Source organism: Dermacentor variabilis, chromosome 3 (assembly GCF_050947875.1).
Source record: "Dermacentor variabilis isolate Ectoservices chromosome 3, ASM5094787v1, whole genome shotgun sequence".
In the NCBI taxonomy this organism is placed as follows: Eukaryota; Metazoa; Arthropoda; class Arachnida; order Ixodida; family Ixodidae; genus Dermacentor; species Dermacentor variabilis.
The window spans coordinates 142,291,603-142,311,187 of NC_134570.1; the positions used below are offsets into that span (position 1 = coordinate 142,291,603).

The 19,585-nt window shown below is 43.9% G+C and overlaps 1 protein-coding gene across 1 annotated transcript; it reads right to left on the reverse strand.

Moving 5' to 3' along the window:
- Nucleotides 1-5,837: 5,837 nt before the first annotated feature.
- LOC142576346 (uncharacterized) lies at nt 5,838-9,934 on the reverse strand. The gene is made up of 3 exons (XM_075686445.1): nt 9,849-9,934; nt 9,090-9,122; nt 5,838-6,865 (listed from the first exon to the last, which is right to left on the reverse strand). The coding sequence occupies exons 1-3, from the start codon at nt 9,889-9,891 to the stop codon at nt 5,862-5,864; spliced, it is 1,080 nt and encodes a 359-aa protein (XP_075542560.1). The 5' UTR covers nt 9,892-9,934; the 3' UTR covers nt 5,838-5,861.
- Nucleotides 9,935-19,585: the final 9,651 nt, after the last annotated feature.

The window sequence follows — 19,585 nt, forward strand, 5'->3', positions numbered from 1 at the left end:
GTAGGCATCCGCCATCAACCGTTGCGGCACGGATGGATAAGAAGCAAGGCGTTCGCGACTGCTTGCTTGGCAGTAGTAATGGCGGCCTGGGCTCCTGATGATCAAGAAATGGTGCAGGACGGGCCGGCTATTGAACGAAGGAAGTCGGTGAGTGGGCGAAGCAGCTCTGCACAGTCTGGTATAAAGCACCTGGAAAAATTCACAAGCCCCAAGAATTGGCGTCCCTGGCACAGTGTTCGACGCGGGGAAAATACTGGGTGGTCTTGAGGTGGGTCGGAAGATGGCGTATTTCCTGGGGTCATATGTGATGGCCCAAAAACTCGAGCTCAGATGCGCCGAAAACACCCTTGGAGGAGTTCAAAAGGCCGTACTGCTGTAGACGTCGTAACAAAGCGCGTAGATTGTGCTCATGATCTTCAAGCATAGGGTTAGCGATGAGGACATCATCAAGGTACGCGAACACGGTAGGAAGGCCCCGCGTGATATAAGCGATGAACTCCTGGAAGTTTGGAGCCGAATTGTGGAGTTCAAATGGCATCCGCACGTACTCAAACAAGCCAAAGGGCGTTGTGATGGTGGTCTTGAGTATGCCGGTGGGTTCGATAGGAATCTGGTGGTACGCTTTAACACGCGAAAGCCACAAATTAGAATGGTGCACGAAGTAGGGCTCGTAGTTATAGCAGCAGCGTGAATTGCAGTAAACATAGGCCGACTAAGTTAACACGCATGGGTTGACGTGCACAGACACACATGGATAGAAACATACGATAACCGGGAGCAGCATCCGCTAGAACTTCAAGGTCTTGCAGGCGTTGTCGCCTTGCGTCAGCCTCGCGTTGCTGTACTGCGGCAAGCTCACGCTGGGCACGATGGGTGCGTACGCTTCGCGCTTTTGAACTTCGGGGTTGTTGAAGGTGTTCCTCAGCCGGATGGATGGACGGATGCTATGAGGTCCTCTTTGGTGGGTTGCGCCACCAAGATTTTGTAATTATATGGCTTAATGCTCTACCTATGTTACAGAAGAGAAAAGAAGAGAAGGAAAAAGAACACGATGAATTCCCATACCAACATTTCTGAACCCGAATTGGGAACCTTGTTTTTGTACGCCTCCGTTATTTGTCGTTTCCCTACTTTCCTACCACCAATCTTCCAAGCGCCCCTTACTAATATCTATTGTGTCCTGTTTGCTTTCCCCCAGCTCTCGATGAAACTAACGGCTTCTAGGTGCGAGGTGCCTCACTGACCTTTGGTGGCCATCGAGCCCTGACTGTACCCTTACTTCAAGCAAACAACCGCACTTCGACATGATAGTCCTCGAACTATTTCACCTTTCTACATACCACAAAGCGTGTCGTACCTGTGTATCCCTATAGCGCTCTGTGTTTCATTACTGCCGCATTTATCTTTTCTCTTACGCTTTGCTGCTATTGTTTGTCCTGCTTTTCCACACACACACACACACACACACACACACACACACACACATATATATATATATATATATATATATATATATATATATATATATAGTGTCTTCGTCAGCCACATAACAAGGTATTTATAGTCGTTTACTCGTTGTATTTGATGATTCGATTCTGTCTGTTCAGTGTTTTCATTGAATACCATACCAGCTGATTTTTCACGCTCAATTTCAGGCCTAAATTCTCGCCTTCTTTTCAAAGAAGCTAGCCAGCCGTTGCATAATAGTTTGCTTGTTAGCTAGCAACACAATGTCATCAGCATTAAACAAACGTAGAAGCTGCTGCTCTACTGCTGTACGCGCCTCTTTGTATGAGATATTACACTCAATATTGCTTCCCTCTAGCGCCGTTTCCACCCTTACCGTGTACATCGCAAAAAACAGCGAGGATGGAGGGCAGCCCTGTCTCAGTTCCTTGTTGATATCAGCTAGTTGGCCGCTCGTCACCCCTTCCCATTCAACGCAAACTTGATTTTCTTGGTAAATCTCTCTCCGCCTCCTGTTTCTTTACCGTCGCGTCTGGGCTTCCGTGCCGTTGAGCGGCAGTGTGTGCCATACACGTAACCTTAGGAGTGATGTTGGTATGTATGCGGGCCCACCTTGACTCAGTGGGAATACCATTTTTGCTGGAGCTTCTCGGCTGGCGCTCTGACAGTTAACATGCAGAGTCATATTTGAGCGCTGTGAGGGACGTCGGGCTTCGCTGCAAAAAAAAATTGCACCGATAGGTAATACGATGGCTACTAAGGGTATTAAAACCATGACTCAAGCTGGCAGGGCCTGCATAGCTGCGCTACAATTAGTTCCAGCAAGCGAAGCTCTCCAAATTGAGGTCTTGGAATACAGCTGCGTCGGTGGAGCAGTCTGTGCAATTGAAACGTGAACACGCCTGGACATATTTCACCGCCTGACGTTCATGTTGTGACGAAAAGGGAAAAGCTACAGATAATGTGAGTAATGTTCTTGAGAAAACGCATTAAAACTTACGGAAATCAGCAGTCTTCTGTGTAATTATCGACGAAAGCGAAAGAGCTTCCATGTAATAAATATTGGTAAATAATGGCCAAGCGTCTCAACGCGCCGGCTTGCAAATATTTTTATGGATGTTCTATTGCACCTGCTGGAGCTAGAGCCCATGACTAATTTTTAGCGCTTCAGGTTGCTGTGCAGGAGGTCCTGCAGTTCAAATCCTGCGGTCGGACAATGTTGATTTAGTAGACTTTATATATATATATATATATATATATATATATATATATATATATATATATATATATATATATATATATATATATATATATATATATATATATATATATATATATATATATGTCAGAGTTCTGTAGCGATTCTGACCACTTCTGTAGAGGTTTATGCAGTACCAGTTGCACCCACAACGATAATCGCAGAGAGAACACTCTAGAGGAATTTGAAATCCCACAAGTAACGCCGGAAGAAGTAAAGAAAGCCTTGGGAGCTATACCAAGGGAGAAGGCTGCTCGGGAGGATCAGGTAACAGCACATTTGTTGAAGGATGGTGGGCAGATTGTTCTAGAAAAATCGGCCACCCTGTATACGCAATGCCTCATGACTTCGAGCGTACCGGAATCTTGGAAGAACGCTAACATAATCCTATATCATAATGTAGGGCACGACAAAGAGTTGAAAATTTAGAGACCGATCAGCTTACTGTCCGTTGCCTACAATGTATTTACTAAGGTAATCGCAAATAGAATCAGAAACACCATAGAATTTTGTCAACCGAAGGACCAGGCAGGATTCCGTAAAGGCTGCTCATGAACAGCCCATATTCACACTATGAATTAGCTGATAGAGAAATGTGCGGAGTATAACCAACCCTTATATATAGCTTTCATTGATTACGAGAAAGCTTCTGATTCAGTCGACACCTCAGCACTCATGGAGGCATTACGAAACCAGGGTGTAGACGAGACGTATATAAAAATACTGAAAGATATCTGTAGCGGCTCCGCAGCAACCGTAGTCCTCCATAATGAAAGCAACAAAATATCAATAAAGACAGTCGTCAGGTCGGGAGATACGATCTCTCCAATGGTATTCACAGCGTGTTTACACTAGGTATTCAGAGACCTGGTTGGGAACAATTGGGGATAAGAGTTAATGGAGAATTCCTTCGTAACGTGAGATTCGCTGATGATATTGCCTTGCTTAGTAACTCAGGCGATAATTTGCAATGCACGCTCACTGACCTGGAGCGGCAAAGCCGAAGGGTGGGTCTAAAAATTAATCTGCAGAAAACTAAAGTAAAGTTTAACAGTCTTTGAAGAGAAGAGCAGTGGACGATAGGTAACGAGGCACTGGAAATAGTAAGGGAATTCATTTACTTCGGACAGGTAGTGACTGCGGATCCGGATCATGAGACTGAAATCAGAAGAAAAAGAATGGACTGGGGTGCATTTGGCAGGCATTCTCAAATCATGAACAGCAGGTTGCCATCATCCCTCAAGAGCAAAGTTTGTAACAGCTGTGTCTTACCAGTACTCACGTACGGGGCAGAAACCTGGAGGCTTACGAAAAGGGTCCTACTTAAATTGAGGACGGCGCAACCAGCTATGGAAAGAAGAATGAGAAGTGTAACGTTAAGGCATAAGAAAAGAGCACATTGGGGGAGGGAACAGACGCGAGCTAATGACATCTTAGTTGAAATCAAGAAAAAGAAAGGGGGGGGGGCATGGGCAGGACATGTAATGAGGAGGGACGATAACCGATGGTCATTAAGGGTTACGGACTGGATTCCGAGGGAAAGGAAGCGTAGCAGGGGGCGGCAGAAAGTTAGGTGGGCGAATGAAATTAAGAAGTTTGCAGGGACAGCATGGCCACAACTAGTACATGACCGGGGAAGTTGGAGAAGTATGGGAGAGGCCTTTGCCCTGCAGTGGGCGTAACCAGGCTGATGATATATAAATATACATATATATATATATATATATATATATATATACATATATGTACCGTATAACGATACCAATTACGACACAGAGGAATTATTTGTATTTAATATTTGAATGAAAGAAATGATAAATTAATTGACCTAACAGTGGATGAAATGCAACCTGCCGCAGGTGGGGAACGATCCCTTGTCTTCGCATTACGCGTGCGATGCTCTACCTGTTGATATACCGCGGCGCCGTCTTCCCGTCCGCTTTCAGGGGTATTTATGCGTTACTACGAGAACTATCTCCAGTAGTGTTAGCCAGCGCCACCACTCACAAACCTTCACGGCGGACGTTGAACATCCCTTCTGCCGCAATTGTCACGAGCAAATGATCGTTTTCGTGCAAAGGCAGCTAGGTCAGTAAATGTATGCATGCTACGTGAAGGCATCATTGTTGCCGTAGTCGAGAACCTTGTTTGTATATTCGGATACGTCACTGGCTTCTTATCATGGGCCGATATCGGAGGAGGAGCAGCCTAAAAATGTCTGCCGGTATGTGCCCGTGGAACTACTCTCTCTCTCTCTCTCTCTCTCTCTCTCTCTCTCTCTCTCTCTCTCTATATATATATATATATATATATATATATATATATATTTATATATATATATATATATATATATATATATATATATATATATATATATATATATATACATGCATATATGTAGATATGCGGAACAACACGGTGGTCAGTAGTTCCACGGGCACATACCGGGCCGCATTTTTAGGGCGCTCCTTCGCCGAGATCGCACCATGATAAGAGGCTAGAGACTTATCCGACACGGAAAAAGTGGTGTTGAATGGCTAAGAAAGACCTTGTCTTTAGCAAAACCGTTCTTCTGCAAGAAGTGTTCGTAAAAGCAGATTGTTTGTAAGAGCACTAGTTACCAAGGACCACGAATTCCCATATGTCACACGCGGTGCCCTTCTTCCCGAACACGCCAATAAGCCATAACCAATGCCAGACCCGATGCATGTTTCGAAGTCGGGTTTTCCCGGCAGTAAGCAGAGCCTATCCTGATGCCCGTATTTTTATTATCTTATGAATTCTATCCTGGATTGAGCGCTTTCTGTCCGTCAGCCCCTCTTTAGAACATGGATGGTGCCCAGCACTCTCATTAGTAGCGTCATCGGGAACAATAGCGCCGCGTATCATGAGTTCGCCTCTCCGCTAATGGGTCCGTTGCGCCGATCCTTTTCCGCTGCAGGTGTACGTACGAACAAGAAAAATGCCGCAGCATGGGAAGGTGGCTGTTGCGTCTTTGAAAACGCTAGGGTGTTTATTATTTGGAGAAATAAGAGAGCATGCACAATCGAGACAGCTGGTAGATGACAGAATGTTAAAATGTTCGCTTAAGCCAAGTGACAATGACTCGCAATCACATGTCCAAAGTTTACATTTATTACTGGTACCACTGCTGCCAGCCATCGCCGAAACTACCGCCCCACCCACTGCCGCTGCCGTAGCCACCTCCGAATCCGCTGCTTCCAAATCCTCCGTCGTATCCGCTGCTTCCAAATCCTCCGCCGTATCCGCTGCTTCCAAGTCCTCCTCCAAATCCGCTTCTTCCAAGTCCTCCTCCGAACAACCTACTACCAAAGCCACGACCATATCGACCACGTCCAGACAAGCGACTTCCCAAGCGTCCGAATAATCCGCCACCACCGAAAAGCCCACTTCCTAGTCCTCCGCCGAGTCCGCTGCTTCCATATCGGCTTCCGTAGCTGCCACCAAGTCGACCCAGACCTCCTCCCAAGCCAGAACTCCAGGATGAGCCGCTGCCCAAGCCTCCATAGCCAAAGCTACCGCCATAGGAGCCTCGGTTTCCTCGCCTTCGCAGGCGCCGCAACAGGCGCCTTAGTCGGCTATTGGAGTAACCGCCGCTGCCTATGCCATACATACCCCCGAGCCCAGACATGCCTAGACCGCCGAGGCCACCACCAAACCGACCTCCCTCTTCGTCGCTGCCGTAACTTCCGAAGCCTAGCCCGCCGCGGGATCTACGTCTCCTGGAGCTACCGCCAAACAAGCGGCGTACGCGTCCGCCGAAAATACCTTGGTTATATCCTCCTTCCTCATCGTAGTCGCCGCCGCCGAAGCCACTACCTCCGTATCTACTGCCATATCCGCCTAATCCGCTTCCGTAGCCGCCGCCAAATCCGCCTAGGCCACTTCCGCTGTACCCGCCATCATAGCCGCTGCCATAGCTACCGCCGTAGCCGCCGCCAAATCCGCCTAGGCCACTTCCGCTGTACCCGCCATCATAGCCGCTGCCATAGCTACCGCCAAAGCCACTGCCGAAGGTACCTCCGCTACCCAACAAGCTTCGTCCACCGAATCCTCCCGAGAATCCACCTCCCAGTCCACTGCCAGAGCCAAAGGTACTGCTTCCAAAACCACCCTTTCCTGAAAAAACAGACAGAAATATATGAATACACAGATAGGGCTATACAGGGTGTCCCACATAACTTGAGCCAAGACTTTAAAGATAAAAGACGCCTCCGAAGCGAATTGAACCGAACGCATACTATTCGCAATAGCATATAGTAACTCAGTCATCTTTTTTTTTTGTTTTCCCTATACCTCACTATTTATTAAGTTTTTTTACCAAACTTCTTAATTATTGGCTGAGGACCCCAAGTATAATACGCAGATTTGCAGAGCACCTTCAGAAACCACCGATGGAGTTGTTGCTTTTACGATACGTCTGACGTAGTCTTTTTTCCTGGTTGCTAAGAAAGCCCGTGAAATATGAAATATCCATGTGACGGAGCGTTCGCGCAGTGGTATTGTGCTGGTCTCAAGCGTGCGTTGGGTGAATAACGTCGGCTGCATCGTGACTGGCGACGACGAAGCGGCAGGGCGTTCTTTATCTCATCGGCAGCGCTCGGCCAGCAGCATGCATTTTCGTCGTCGTCCGACGGGAACCGACCTTGTTAACTGAATGCACGCTTGAGAGCAGCATGATACCACTGTGCAAATGCTCCATCACGTGGCTTTTTTCATATTTCCCGGGCTTTCTTTGCGACCCGGAAGAAAGGACTACGCGAGACGTATAGTATAGCAAACAACTCGATCGGTGGTTTCTGAAGGTGCTCTACAAATATGAATATCATACTTGGGGTCGTCAGTCATTAATTAAAAAGTTGGGTAAATAAACTTGTTTAATTAGTGAGTTATGGGGAAAACATATAGATGTCTAAATGAATACTATAGGCTATTGCGAACAGTGTGCGTTCTTTTCAATTCGCTTCCGGCGCGTCTTTGGTATTTAAATTCTTGGCTAAAGATATGTGGGACACTCTGTACATGACATTTTAATAGAGGAAATGCAATGAAAAAGCAATATTGCCACCGTAAGGTGAAATTGAAACAAAAAATCACTTTGTAGAAGAGCCGTGGGGGTGAACACATGCGGAATGGTAGTACTGTAATTGCCCTTTTCTCAGTTCCTTAAAATGAAATGCCTGAAATCCTCACCACCTGAGGGATGTATATTATGAAACCAGCTTCCAACCGCACTGTTACTGCATTATAAGGAGGTTCCCAGCTTTCCCTCTCGTTTAGTCATCTGTGAGCGTATAAACATGACAGTTATTCCTGAAAGGATTCAAACAAAATTTGATGCTGCACTCTGCACGCGTGTCATTGTGCCCGTGTGATTGTTCCCGTAACTGCCGATGTCATTAGTTAGCTCATGTTGTGGTCTTGACTGTACAAGCCGCTTTTTAATTTAAATTATATGACTAAAAAGTGGAACGGAGCGGTCACAACGCTTGGTTTGAAAACATGTCAGCATTGGTTCGGTCGCAAGTATGCGTAAAAGGATAAATTTTGTTTTTATTACACGTCCTCTTCAAGCCTGAACCAAATTATAATGGATGAACTCCTAGCCCATAACACACTGCTGACTGTAAGTGATAGGGCTCTGTACGGAAAACAGACAGCACAGCATTAAAGGGCGGCCTTAGGGTGCCCGTTTTTCGCGATGGTCCTCGACATAATGATATTTCGATCGGCACATGCCTCATTTTTATTGTTTATTCTGTGCTAATCTGCTCTAAATAAGGGAGGTTCACTATATATTAATATGTACTGTTCATTTGTGAAAAGAAGCGTTTGCTTTTCATGGTCGCTGCGAAACTCGTGGTCGTTGCAGCAGAAAGTGCGCACACATATTGTTTTTGAAGGCAGCGTCTTCGGTGGTGAATTACCCCTATTATTCCGTATCGGGAATCTGTTTTTAGATTAATTTGCTGGCAAATTACGGGGGCAGTAGAACCTAAAAATGTGTACTGATCCCGAGACTCGTGAAGTACTAAAATACTGGCTATTCTTGTGGGCATATCCAGCCTAAAAATGTTGTTCAGTTCCGCAGGTTGTAAAGTCTGAAACATGCCTCGTGTCTGTATGTGCAGCCTAAAATTGTGGGCCGAGTCCGACGAGACTGCAGTCAAAATATTTAGGCAGTCTTACTCTCGTCACGCGAGAGGGGAACAATAGAATGCGTGCGCCATGACTCCGCTGTATTCTCGCCGCGAACTCAATCGGCAAGAGATTATCCTTCGTAGACTTCAACTAGGCGTTGAATTCCTTTGAAAAATTTTCTTAGGTATTAATGTATACTTACGGAAAGCATGGGAGGTCCCAACTCCATAACATGCTGGAAGAAAGAAAGATTCACTTTATCATTCTGTAAAAGTGATGGATTCTACTTAGCTCAATTTCGTGCAGATTTCACATTACACCATTACTGCAACAAACTCTATTCTAACGAATGCGTATATTCTTCTGACAAAAAAAAGTACTATAGCCTTTTTTATGTATAGCTCTTGGAGATCATGTTTACATAGCATCGATGGGTATTTTTGTATACTAGGATGCTTTGAAATTCTAATTAGGTATGCTGAAGCTAGTGTTGCTTGTTGCTTTTTGTTATTATATTGTACAGTGGAATTAATGACGGAGCGAAATCATCTCGGCAGTGGTTTTAGCCAGGTGAAATACTCCCCCAAAGTACATACTACAGACGTAGCACATAGTTGCAGAGTAAATTGATACCTTTGCGAAACCGGGAGTTTTGCACTAACACAAGCACAAGAGTGATTTTGAGATCACGTTTTGGTGTCTAAAGCAGTCTAAGAGGGAGTTTGCAAGGAGCATTGACAACTTATGCAGTATTAATTATCTTTCATCATCTTATGAGGAGGATGACTGCGGCCCATAAAGAATTTGCTAATCGTAAGATAGCCGTTTTTGATTTTGCTTTAAATAATTAAATAACGACAGATAGCGCTATTAGTGCAATCGCGTGCCCCTGGTATTTAGGCAGCCACCAGCCGCAGGGATATGCAGAGCTCAAGATGTTCCAAAGCATCGGGAAGCTTACCCAGAAGGCCAGCAAAAAGTGCGATGGTGCTGAGAGACCTCATGGTGCTGCCCTTCCAATGCACTACTCGGTCTGACAGGCATCCTTGCTTTTCAGGCTTTTATACATCATAGTGTAAGGCTTTTCTACCCATGTTTGTCAAAGCCCTTCGGCCATTCCTTGGTTGCATCCCATTGTTTGTTACAACCTTGAAAGAAACGCTAAAATAACAACGAAACAACTTTGCTGCGTACAAGCGTTTTGTTTCTTTGTTTGCGAACACACACGTTCTCTTGGCTCCAAGAGAGCTTATACCTGTCGACCTTGTGAACCTAGGGCTGCTGGAAATATTCACATCAATGTCCGAAAAGTGAATTGTGCATTGGCAGCCAGAGGATGGCCCTGCCTCTCTTGTGAAGAAACATGTGTTATCATCTGGAGAAGAAAACAATGGTGAATGGCAGGCTTTACAATAAGAAAGAAAAAATGATGCGAGTTCGACGCCTTCTTAGAACTTGTTATTGCTACTGATGCGTACCCTTGTGCTGTTTCCTGTTCTACAGCATGTATGCCATCTTATTTATGGTGTCTCCGAAAATAACTATTGCGGAATATGAATTTAGGTTGTTAGCGTGGTGAACGAATAGTGCAAGAGAATTATTAGGAAGGGACATTCTGCATATGTCTCCTGTAAATGTCCCTGTTGAACTAATATTTATATAGGTCGAATGTGGTTTAACTGGAAACGGAACAATTAGTTTACTTTTTTCTTTGAGATTTTAATGGAGTATTTTTGAGGAAAGGTCGTAGCCTAGTAAAAACATTGGTAATGCAATTTCTTGCCTCTTAGAAAGGACACGTGTATGTTCCACAGCGTTTTGGCTTTTCTTTTATAAAAAGGTGTCATAAACGTGTATAATGCTAGCCGAGTTAAGCACAGATTTGTCTAACAATTCCCAGGCTGACACCTTCAACATGATATTAAATCTTGTTTCTCTATCACAATTCCGAATGTAATATAATGTCAACTTTTCATTAGGACAGGTAATAAAGGTTTTCGCTCTCAAGAATGTGTAACTATTCGCGATGAAAAAATAGTGCCATGTAAGCACAAGCAACGGACTCTTCGCAGGCCATTATTGGTGAGTAAGTTCCATTCTTTCCTGTGGCCGCATTATTGGATGGTAGGAGTGCGCCCCTGTTTTAATGTATGGTATAATAAATCGAATTGCTCCTGCTTGATCTCATCTTCCAGCTAAATAGCCGGTATGTGTAAACAAATATTTTCCAAATAATTTTCGAATATCTGAAAACAACAACTGTGGGCAGTCAAAAAGAAAATTGTATCGGAAGAAAGGGGAATTTTATCCCCTCAGGCATAGTGTAGAGAAAAAATCCTGCGAACTTACTTTGTGAAACCAACGTGTCGCAAATAAAATGAATACAAACGACACAAGACCGTACATTAAGGGCAGTACTGGTACCGCCCGTGACGTTCGGTCTAGTACTTTTTGTGTTTGTTTTTTTATTTGCGCTACAATGGCTTCATCAAGTAACAATCAACTAACCCAAGAACTAGTTATTTTCTGAGAACTTACGTATAATGAAGGAGGCTACGTCTATCGGGGAGCTCGACTTAACGCGCCGTATAGAACAGTTATTCGCAATCTCCAAACCTTTACGTGTATGCGAACAAGTACATTATTTGTTCGTTGTGCTTTATACGTGTTTTTAATAGAGAACGCTAAATAAAGCGCAATGAAATGACAAAATATTCCTAACGTTGTGAAATAAGATGTGAGCATTGTTGTGTAGCAATTGTGAAAACGGCTCTTCACTATTTGGAACTTCTCAAGGAAGATTCGATTTTTTATTCCATTCGCTCCTTGCACTTTACAGTCGTATTTGATTGGGTCCAAAAATTCCTATTCGCACACTCCTAAGTTGTTGTCACGAGCAGCCATTCGAAGAATTGCAGCAATCGCTTGCAGTTACATAGTTGAGGCACTAGTTACCATAACTGTCTTCTGACAGATTTGACTACTCACATCAAAACAATGCGATTATCTATGCCTGCAAGATTATTTAGGACAGCAGCTGAGCTTTAATAGAATCACAGCCATATTCACTAGTGACAATGAAGCCATATAATCGTTACAAGAATACCTTATTTCATAATAAGGTGACAAAACTACATGCCATGACTTTTGCAGCCTTCAGAGAGTTCTGAAACGTTCAATCGAATCTTTCATTAAAAGATCTTGTGCTGAGTTTTCGAAGACATTGTGTGAAATAGTTTTATTTTAGAAGCTGCTCATGGCACGTTTTGGCTGTTTCGTTTTAATCTAGAAAATTGGAGGGCAAACGAGGCTAGAAGGCTCAAAAGTGTGAGTGCTTGAAAAGGAAAACAAAGTAATAGTAGGTAGGTGCAAAGGTATGTTCATGCTCTAACTTGACCGGAAAAAAAGTAACAGTGTTGCAAATAGAGTAACGAAAAAAATTAAGGCATAATTAATCTCCCAATGATTGGCCGATGACTCGATCGCAATGAGATTAAAATCCTAGCAATATAATTACACACCTTATTTATGAAGTGAAATTTATTTAACATCCGTTATAATAATGCGGAGATTTCCGTTGCTTTGGTTATATATGACATATTTCGGCGTCCTCCCACTTAGCTGTGGGAATCGCTTGCCAGAGTCACTAATGAGTTTGTATGACGACTGTGTGACGCTGACGTAGTGACGACGATGGAATAAGATGGCATGATGTCGATGGAATGACAGAGGCGGTAGGACGACGACCGCATCACGACAACTAGATGGCAATTCGTAAGTGATGACAATAGTGTAACGACGCCAAAGTTAGAACGTGGACGTTAGGCAAATTGCATGAAAAGTCTATGACAACGATAGCGCGACGACTGCGGTACGACGACATGCGGATTACGAAGCTGTAATGACGGAGGCATGACCACAATGACATTAGAACGAAGGTATGACAACGGTTACATCGTCGTTACTGTCTCATAACGGCGCAAGGGCGACGGTGGCAGGACAACTGCGTCATAGTCACGATTGCATGGCGATAGTGTAATTATGACAGGATGCTGAAGAAGGAATGACGTCGATGAGCCAACGATGGAGGTATGGCGATGACGACGATGGGTAGACATGACGACAATAGGATGACGTTAAAAAATTGATGATGATGGTAAAGCGACAGCTTGACGACGCTATGACGAAAGCGGCATTACAACGAATATGTGACGACGATGGATTGACGATAACGGCAAGACCAGAGTCAGATGTTGAAGTTAAAATGACTGCGATGGAAATACGTTGGTATGAAAACGAACAGATGACGCCGACTGTATGAGGACAATGGCATGACAACGTTATGATGGCAAAGCGATGAAGACCACTGTGTTACGACAATGACGTGACGACGACTGTATCACGAAGCCTGTATCCCAGCAATGGCATGACGATGTTAGCATTACAAGAGTGGAATGACGAATTTCAACTGAATAAGATTGCACGACTACGACGGCATTATGGCGACAATATGGCATGGTGTGCATGATAGCGAGTGTCTGACGACAATGGCATGACTAAGACGGTATAATCGCGATTAACTGACGACATCATAATTGCAATAGAGTGGCAAAGAAAGACTGGCCTCTATAGAATGACGTTGGAGGTATGATAACGAAGGCAGGACGACAATCGGGTGAGATTACTGAAGTTTCACGATGATAAAACAGCAATGTGACGATGATGGTATGATGAGGACTATGTATCTATAGTCTAGAGGAATTTGAAATCCCACAAGTAAGGCCGGAAGAAGTAAAGAAAGCGTTGAGAGCTATGCAAAGGGGCAAAGGAGCTGGGGAGGATCAGGTAACAGCAGATTTGTTTAAGGATGGTGGGCAGATTGTTCTAGAAAAACTGGCCACCCTGTATACGCAATGCCTCATGACCTCGAGCGTACCGGAATTTCGGAAAAACGCTAACATAATCCTAATCCATAAGAAAGGGGACGCCAAAGACTTGAAAAATTATAGACCGATCAGCTTACAGCCCGTTGCCTACAAAGTATTTACTAAGGTAATCACAAATAGAATCAGGAACACCTTTCTGTCAACCAAAGGACCAGGCAGGATTCCGTAAAGGCTACTCAACAATAGACCAATTTCACACTATCAATGCCTTAGTAACTTGCGATTCGCAGATGATATTGCCTTGCTTAGTAACTCAGGGGACCAACTGCAATGCATGCTCACTGACCTGGAGAGGCAAAGCCGAAGGGTGGGTCTAAAAATTATTCTGCAGAAAACTAAAGTAATGTTTAACAGTCAGAACAGCAGTTTACAATAGGTAGTGAGGCACTGGAAGTGGTAAGGAAATACATCTACTTAGGACAGGTAGTGACTGCGGATCCGGATCATGAGACTGAAATAATCAGAAGAATAAGAATGGGCTGAGGTGCGTTTGGCAGGCATTCACAGATCATGAACAGCAGGTTGCCATTATCCCTCAAGAGAAAAGTTTATAACAGCGCTGTCTTACCAGTACTCACATACGGGGCAGAAACCTGGAGGCTTACGAAAAGGGTTCTACTTAAATTGAGGACGACGCAACGAGCTATGGAAAGAAGAATGATAGGTGTAACGTTAAGGGATAAGAAAAGAGCAGATTTGGTGAGGGAACAAACGCGAGTTAATGATATCTTACTCGAAATCAAGAAAAAGAAATGGGCATGGGCAGGACACGTAATGAGGAGGGAAGATAACAGATAGTCATTGAGAGCTACGGAATGGATCCCAAGGGAAGGGAAGCGTAGCAGAGGGCGGCAGAAAGTTAGGTGGGCGGATGAGATTAAGAAGTTTGCAGGGACAACATGGCCACAATTAGTACATGACCGGGGTAGTTGGAGAAGTATGGCAGAGGCCTTTGTCCTGCAGTGGGCATAACCAGGCTGATGATGATGATGATGATGATGCTGACACTATCAATCAAGCGATAGAGAAATGTGCCGATTATAGCCATCCCTTATATATAGCTTTCATTCATTACTTGAAAGCTTTTGAAAGCGTTTGGGCACATACCTGCCATGCTCTCTAGAACTTAGTTTCTTCAGAGATGCAATGCACCTTGGGGAATGTGTGCCTGCATTTAAAGGAATGAGCCGTTAAACACTGAAAACACGTTGCAAAAACTTATACGCAGGTTCAACGGCCGGTATAGATTTTATTTTCAGAACTTACAGCGTGGAACCGGCGAGATGACGGTGACCCTTACAAGTTTTCTGCTACTCACGCAGGTGTTTTCGGCGAACTTTACCACGGCGGTCCTTTCTCCCGGATTTCTGTTCGACGACGTATGTCTGGAATTGGTCGACAGCGGTTCTTCGTCTTCAACAGATATCTTCGAGGCATTCGAGCTACAACAGTGTCCAGCCAGTGACGAAATTGAACTTTTTCCCATTCCAAGGTGGCAACATTGCCAAGTGGCCGTTGACGCTGTGAAGTGTCAGCTACGAAATCACCGGAGCAGCAGTGTGACGATGGGGCGTGGAACCAGCGAGATGGCAGTGACCCTTACAAGATTTCTACTGCTCACGTAGGTTGGCCCTTTTTACCCTTTGAAAGCGTCGCGCTACATTTTGCCGGTTCCACCCCAAACGTCGTCCCTGCAAACTTCTTAATCTCATCCGCCCACCTAACTTTCTGCCGCCCCTTGCTACGCTTCCTTTCCCTTGGAATCCATTCCGTAACCCGTAAGGACCATCGGTTATGAGGAGGGAAGATAACCGATGGTCATTAAGGGTTACGGACTAGATTCCAAGGGAAGGGAAGCGTAGCAGGGAGCGGCAGAAAGTTAGGTGGGCGGATGAGATTAAGAAGTTTGAAGGCACGACATGGCCACAATTAGTACATGACCGGGGCTGTTGGAGAAGTATGGGAGAGGCCTTTGCCCTACAGTGGGCGTAACCAGGCTGATGATGATGATGATGATGACCCCAAACGCTTTATCTTAATTTTTCCTGTGGAGGACCTGGTACTGTGTTGTCGAATCGCGCGCATGTCAAGCGGCATTTTTCACTTTTTCTTAGCCTGGCATTTTATCTACTTATTTCGCTGCTTTGTGGCGGAGATATTGAGTGTAACCCAGGTCCACTAACTGCTGAACAAATCCATGAACTGTTAAATGGCCAAGGTACAATACTTTCCAAGTCATCGCAGCTAACCGCAGACGTTACTGACGTTAAAGCTTGGCTTCTTTCGTTGGAAACTAAGCTACCAAAGATCGACACAATTGAAAAAGCCTTAGCTAACGTTGAAGATCAGCAGCGAAAATATCATGATGCTTTGAAGGCATGATTAAAAAATTGGACGACTTGGAAAATCGTGAGAGACGCAATAATTTGCTTTTTTATGGCTTGGCGGATTCTAATGCCAATGAGACGGCAGCCCTGTCTGAGGAACTCCTCGTAAGTCAGTGCACTGCGAAGCTGGAATTGCCTTCGTTAGCAATTGAGCGTGCACACAGGCTGGGTAAAATCTGCAAAGGAAAAAAATCGGCCCGTCGTTGTTGGCATCATTTTATTCAAAGACCGCCAAGTCGTGCTTGCAAAAGCATTCAAGCTCAAGGGATCGAACGTTGCTATATCTGAAAACTTTTGCCGTACTGTCCGTGACAAGCGAAAGAAATTATGGGCGTATGCCAAACAAAACAGCGAACAAGGCTTGAAACCAGTTCTGAAGTTCGATACCCTGCACTTGGGGAGCACGCACTTTCAATGGGACAGTAAAGCCGGCGTTGCACGGAAGCAATGACAAAGTACTGTTAATGCTGCGATGTGCCCCGTCAGCGTTTTGTTGGTCAACTGCCGCAGTGTCAAAAATAAAGTTGATAACTTTCACTTCTTTCTTCGTACCATCCAACCGACCATTGTTTTGGGAACAGAGTCTTGGCTTGACCCGACTATCGCAAGCACTGAAGTATTTCCGGACACGTACGAGTGTTTTCGTCGAGACCGCTGTGCACGTGGCGGAGGGGTGTTTATTCTTGTCCACAATAGTATCCCTAGCGTGCAAATGGAATTTCCGGATAATGAAACTGAATCGATTTGTTTCTAAAGTAAGGCTGCCGAATGGGAAAGCAATTGTTCTTGGATCATTTTATAGGCATCTTGGTCTTTCTGTAGAACCACTAGTTCATTTATCCAATTTTCTTGAAACTATTAAGAATGAATTCCTTGTTCTAGGGGGGGGGGGCTTTAACCTTTCGGATGTTGACTGGTCAGCTGGGGAACCAAGGGATACTACTGCTCGAGGGAGCCTATACTCAACTTTATTTGATATTTTAGATAAGAACACTTCCTGTCAGTATGTGCACGAGCCACCGCGCACTGACGGAACTGGTCACGTATTCGACCTTTTGCTCTGTAACGTACCTGATGTTGTATACAATGTACGGGTGTTGCCAGATTTTAGCGATCACGACGTTGTTCTAGCACATTTATTATTTCTATATCTGAAGTTTGCAAAAACAGCTAGTCGAAAGATTTATGCCTACAACAGGGCCAACTACGAGGCGATTAGCGCTGCTTTCGAGACGTTCTTTCCAACTTTTGATGCACTCGCAGATAATCTAGATATCGAACAACTGTGGAATACTTTCAAATTAAAATTGTTTGAACTACGTGAAGCCTTTGTTATATCAAGTAGGCGAGCTCGAGACAAGCCCTGGTTTAACACAGAGTTACGTGCCTTTGTTTGATGACAGCGACGGAATTATCAAAGATACAAGGCGTCTAATTCGCCAGAGCATATGGCCTTGCTGAAAGTAATAAAAACTGAATTTAGACAAAAGTCCGACATCGCTAAGGACTTGTATTCTTTTAATCTAGGAGAATGACTTGTCAGGGATACCAAATAAATTTGCAAGTTTCTGAAGCGTAATGGCAAAGACAACAGATCAATACCTGCTTTGAAGAATGAGGAAACAATTACTCATGATAATGAGTCTAAAGTTGAAATTTCTAGCCCTTATTTTTCATTTGTGTTTTTGCCATCTAGCTCCCGTACTGTCTGTTTTGAATTACCTGCTGAAATAGACTGCATGCCGGAAGTCATCTTTTGTGTGGATTTTAACCCTAAATTATTAAAATATGTGAACCAGGCTAAGGCATGCAGCCCTGATGACATTCTTTCCGCTATCATACGGAATTGTGCGGACGTGTTCTGTTTTTATTTCACCCGGTTGTTTCAGAAGTCCCTCAATGGAATCAATATGCCTGATGATAGGAAATTAGCGTGAGTCGTGCCCATACGTGAGAGTGGGGTGCGTAACTCCGTTCAGAACTACAGGCCCGTTTCCTTAACTACTATAACCTGCAAAATTATGGAGCATGTAATATACAGTTGCGTTATGGCCCATTTAACTAAACATAATCTCCTAAGCCCCAGCCAACATGGTTTCAGGCGTGCTTAATCTTGCAATACAGAGTTGGTGGAATTTATTCACAATTTACCCTCCGAAGTTGTTAAGCAACAAGTTGTGGACTGCGTTTTCTGTGATTTCAGTAAAACGTTTGATGTAGTCGCACAGTATCCTACTCTCCAAATTAAAAGCTTATAACTTGGATGGTAACATAATAGCGTTCATTGCGGAAACAGGCTGTGGTTCTGAAAGTATATCTTCGCAATATGCATCAGCTACGTCGGGAGTTGGCCAAGGCTTAGTGCTGGGGCCACTTTGTTTTTGTTGTATATTAATGATATTTCAACTGCTGTACAGTCTTCATTCAGGATGTTTGCCGATGATTGTGTTGTTTATTGAGTCGTAGATGCCATTTCCGATTCAGAAATGCTGCAAGTTGACCTAAATATTATAGCAGACTGGTGTGTACGTTGGGATATATCATTAAATATAAATAAGACTGTTCACGTCACCTTCACAAAAAAACGAGCTAATCATCCCTATAGGTATAGAATTCATGATTCAACTCTAAACATAAACAAGGAATTTAAATATCTGTGCGTGTTTTTTACTTTGATTTACGATGGACCAAGCATGTTAACTATATTGGAAATAAGGCAGCATCAGATTTGGGATCCTTGCGGTGAAATTTTAGTCATTTACCGAGTAACTTAAGGACGCAGTTGTATTTCAGTCAAGTACGTTCAATATTTGAATACGGATGTGTTTGTTGGGACCCACACACATCTGAGCTTATAAATAAATGAGAAAACATCCAGAATAGGGCAGTTAGATTTGTTCTTGTTAACTATAGCTGGCAGCTTAGCATGACTGAAAGCAAACTCAAACTTAAATGGCAAGAGTTGAAGGATCGTAGAAGGCATATCAGATTAAAATATTTTCACGATATTTGTTATTCTAAAGTAGGTATAAACCACGAACAATATATGCAGGCACCACACTACATATCTAAGCGACTTGACCACTGTTTGAAAGTCAGGGAATTTTCTTGTAGGGGTGACGTCTTCCGTTGTCCCTTTTTTGTTAGAACTGTTCGAGATTGGAACAGTTTGCCATCGAGCATTGTATACATCACAGAAAGTGATGCTTTCTTCCACGCATTGAAATAATTTGTTCATGTATTCATTCAAGCCCTTAACCTCCCTGCTGTAATGCCCTACGGGGCGATGCAGATAACCAATAAATAAAAATAAATAAATAAAAACTAGATGCAGTAAAACCTCGATAATTCGAACCTTTTGCTCT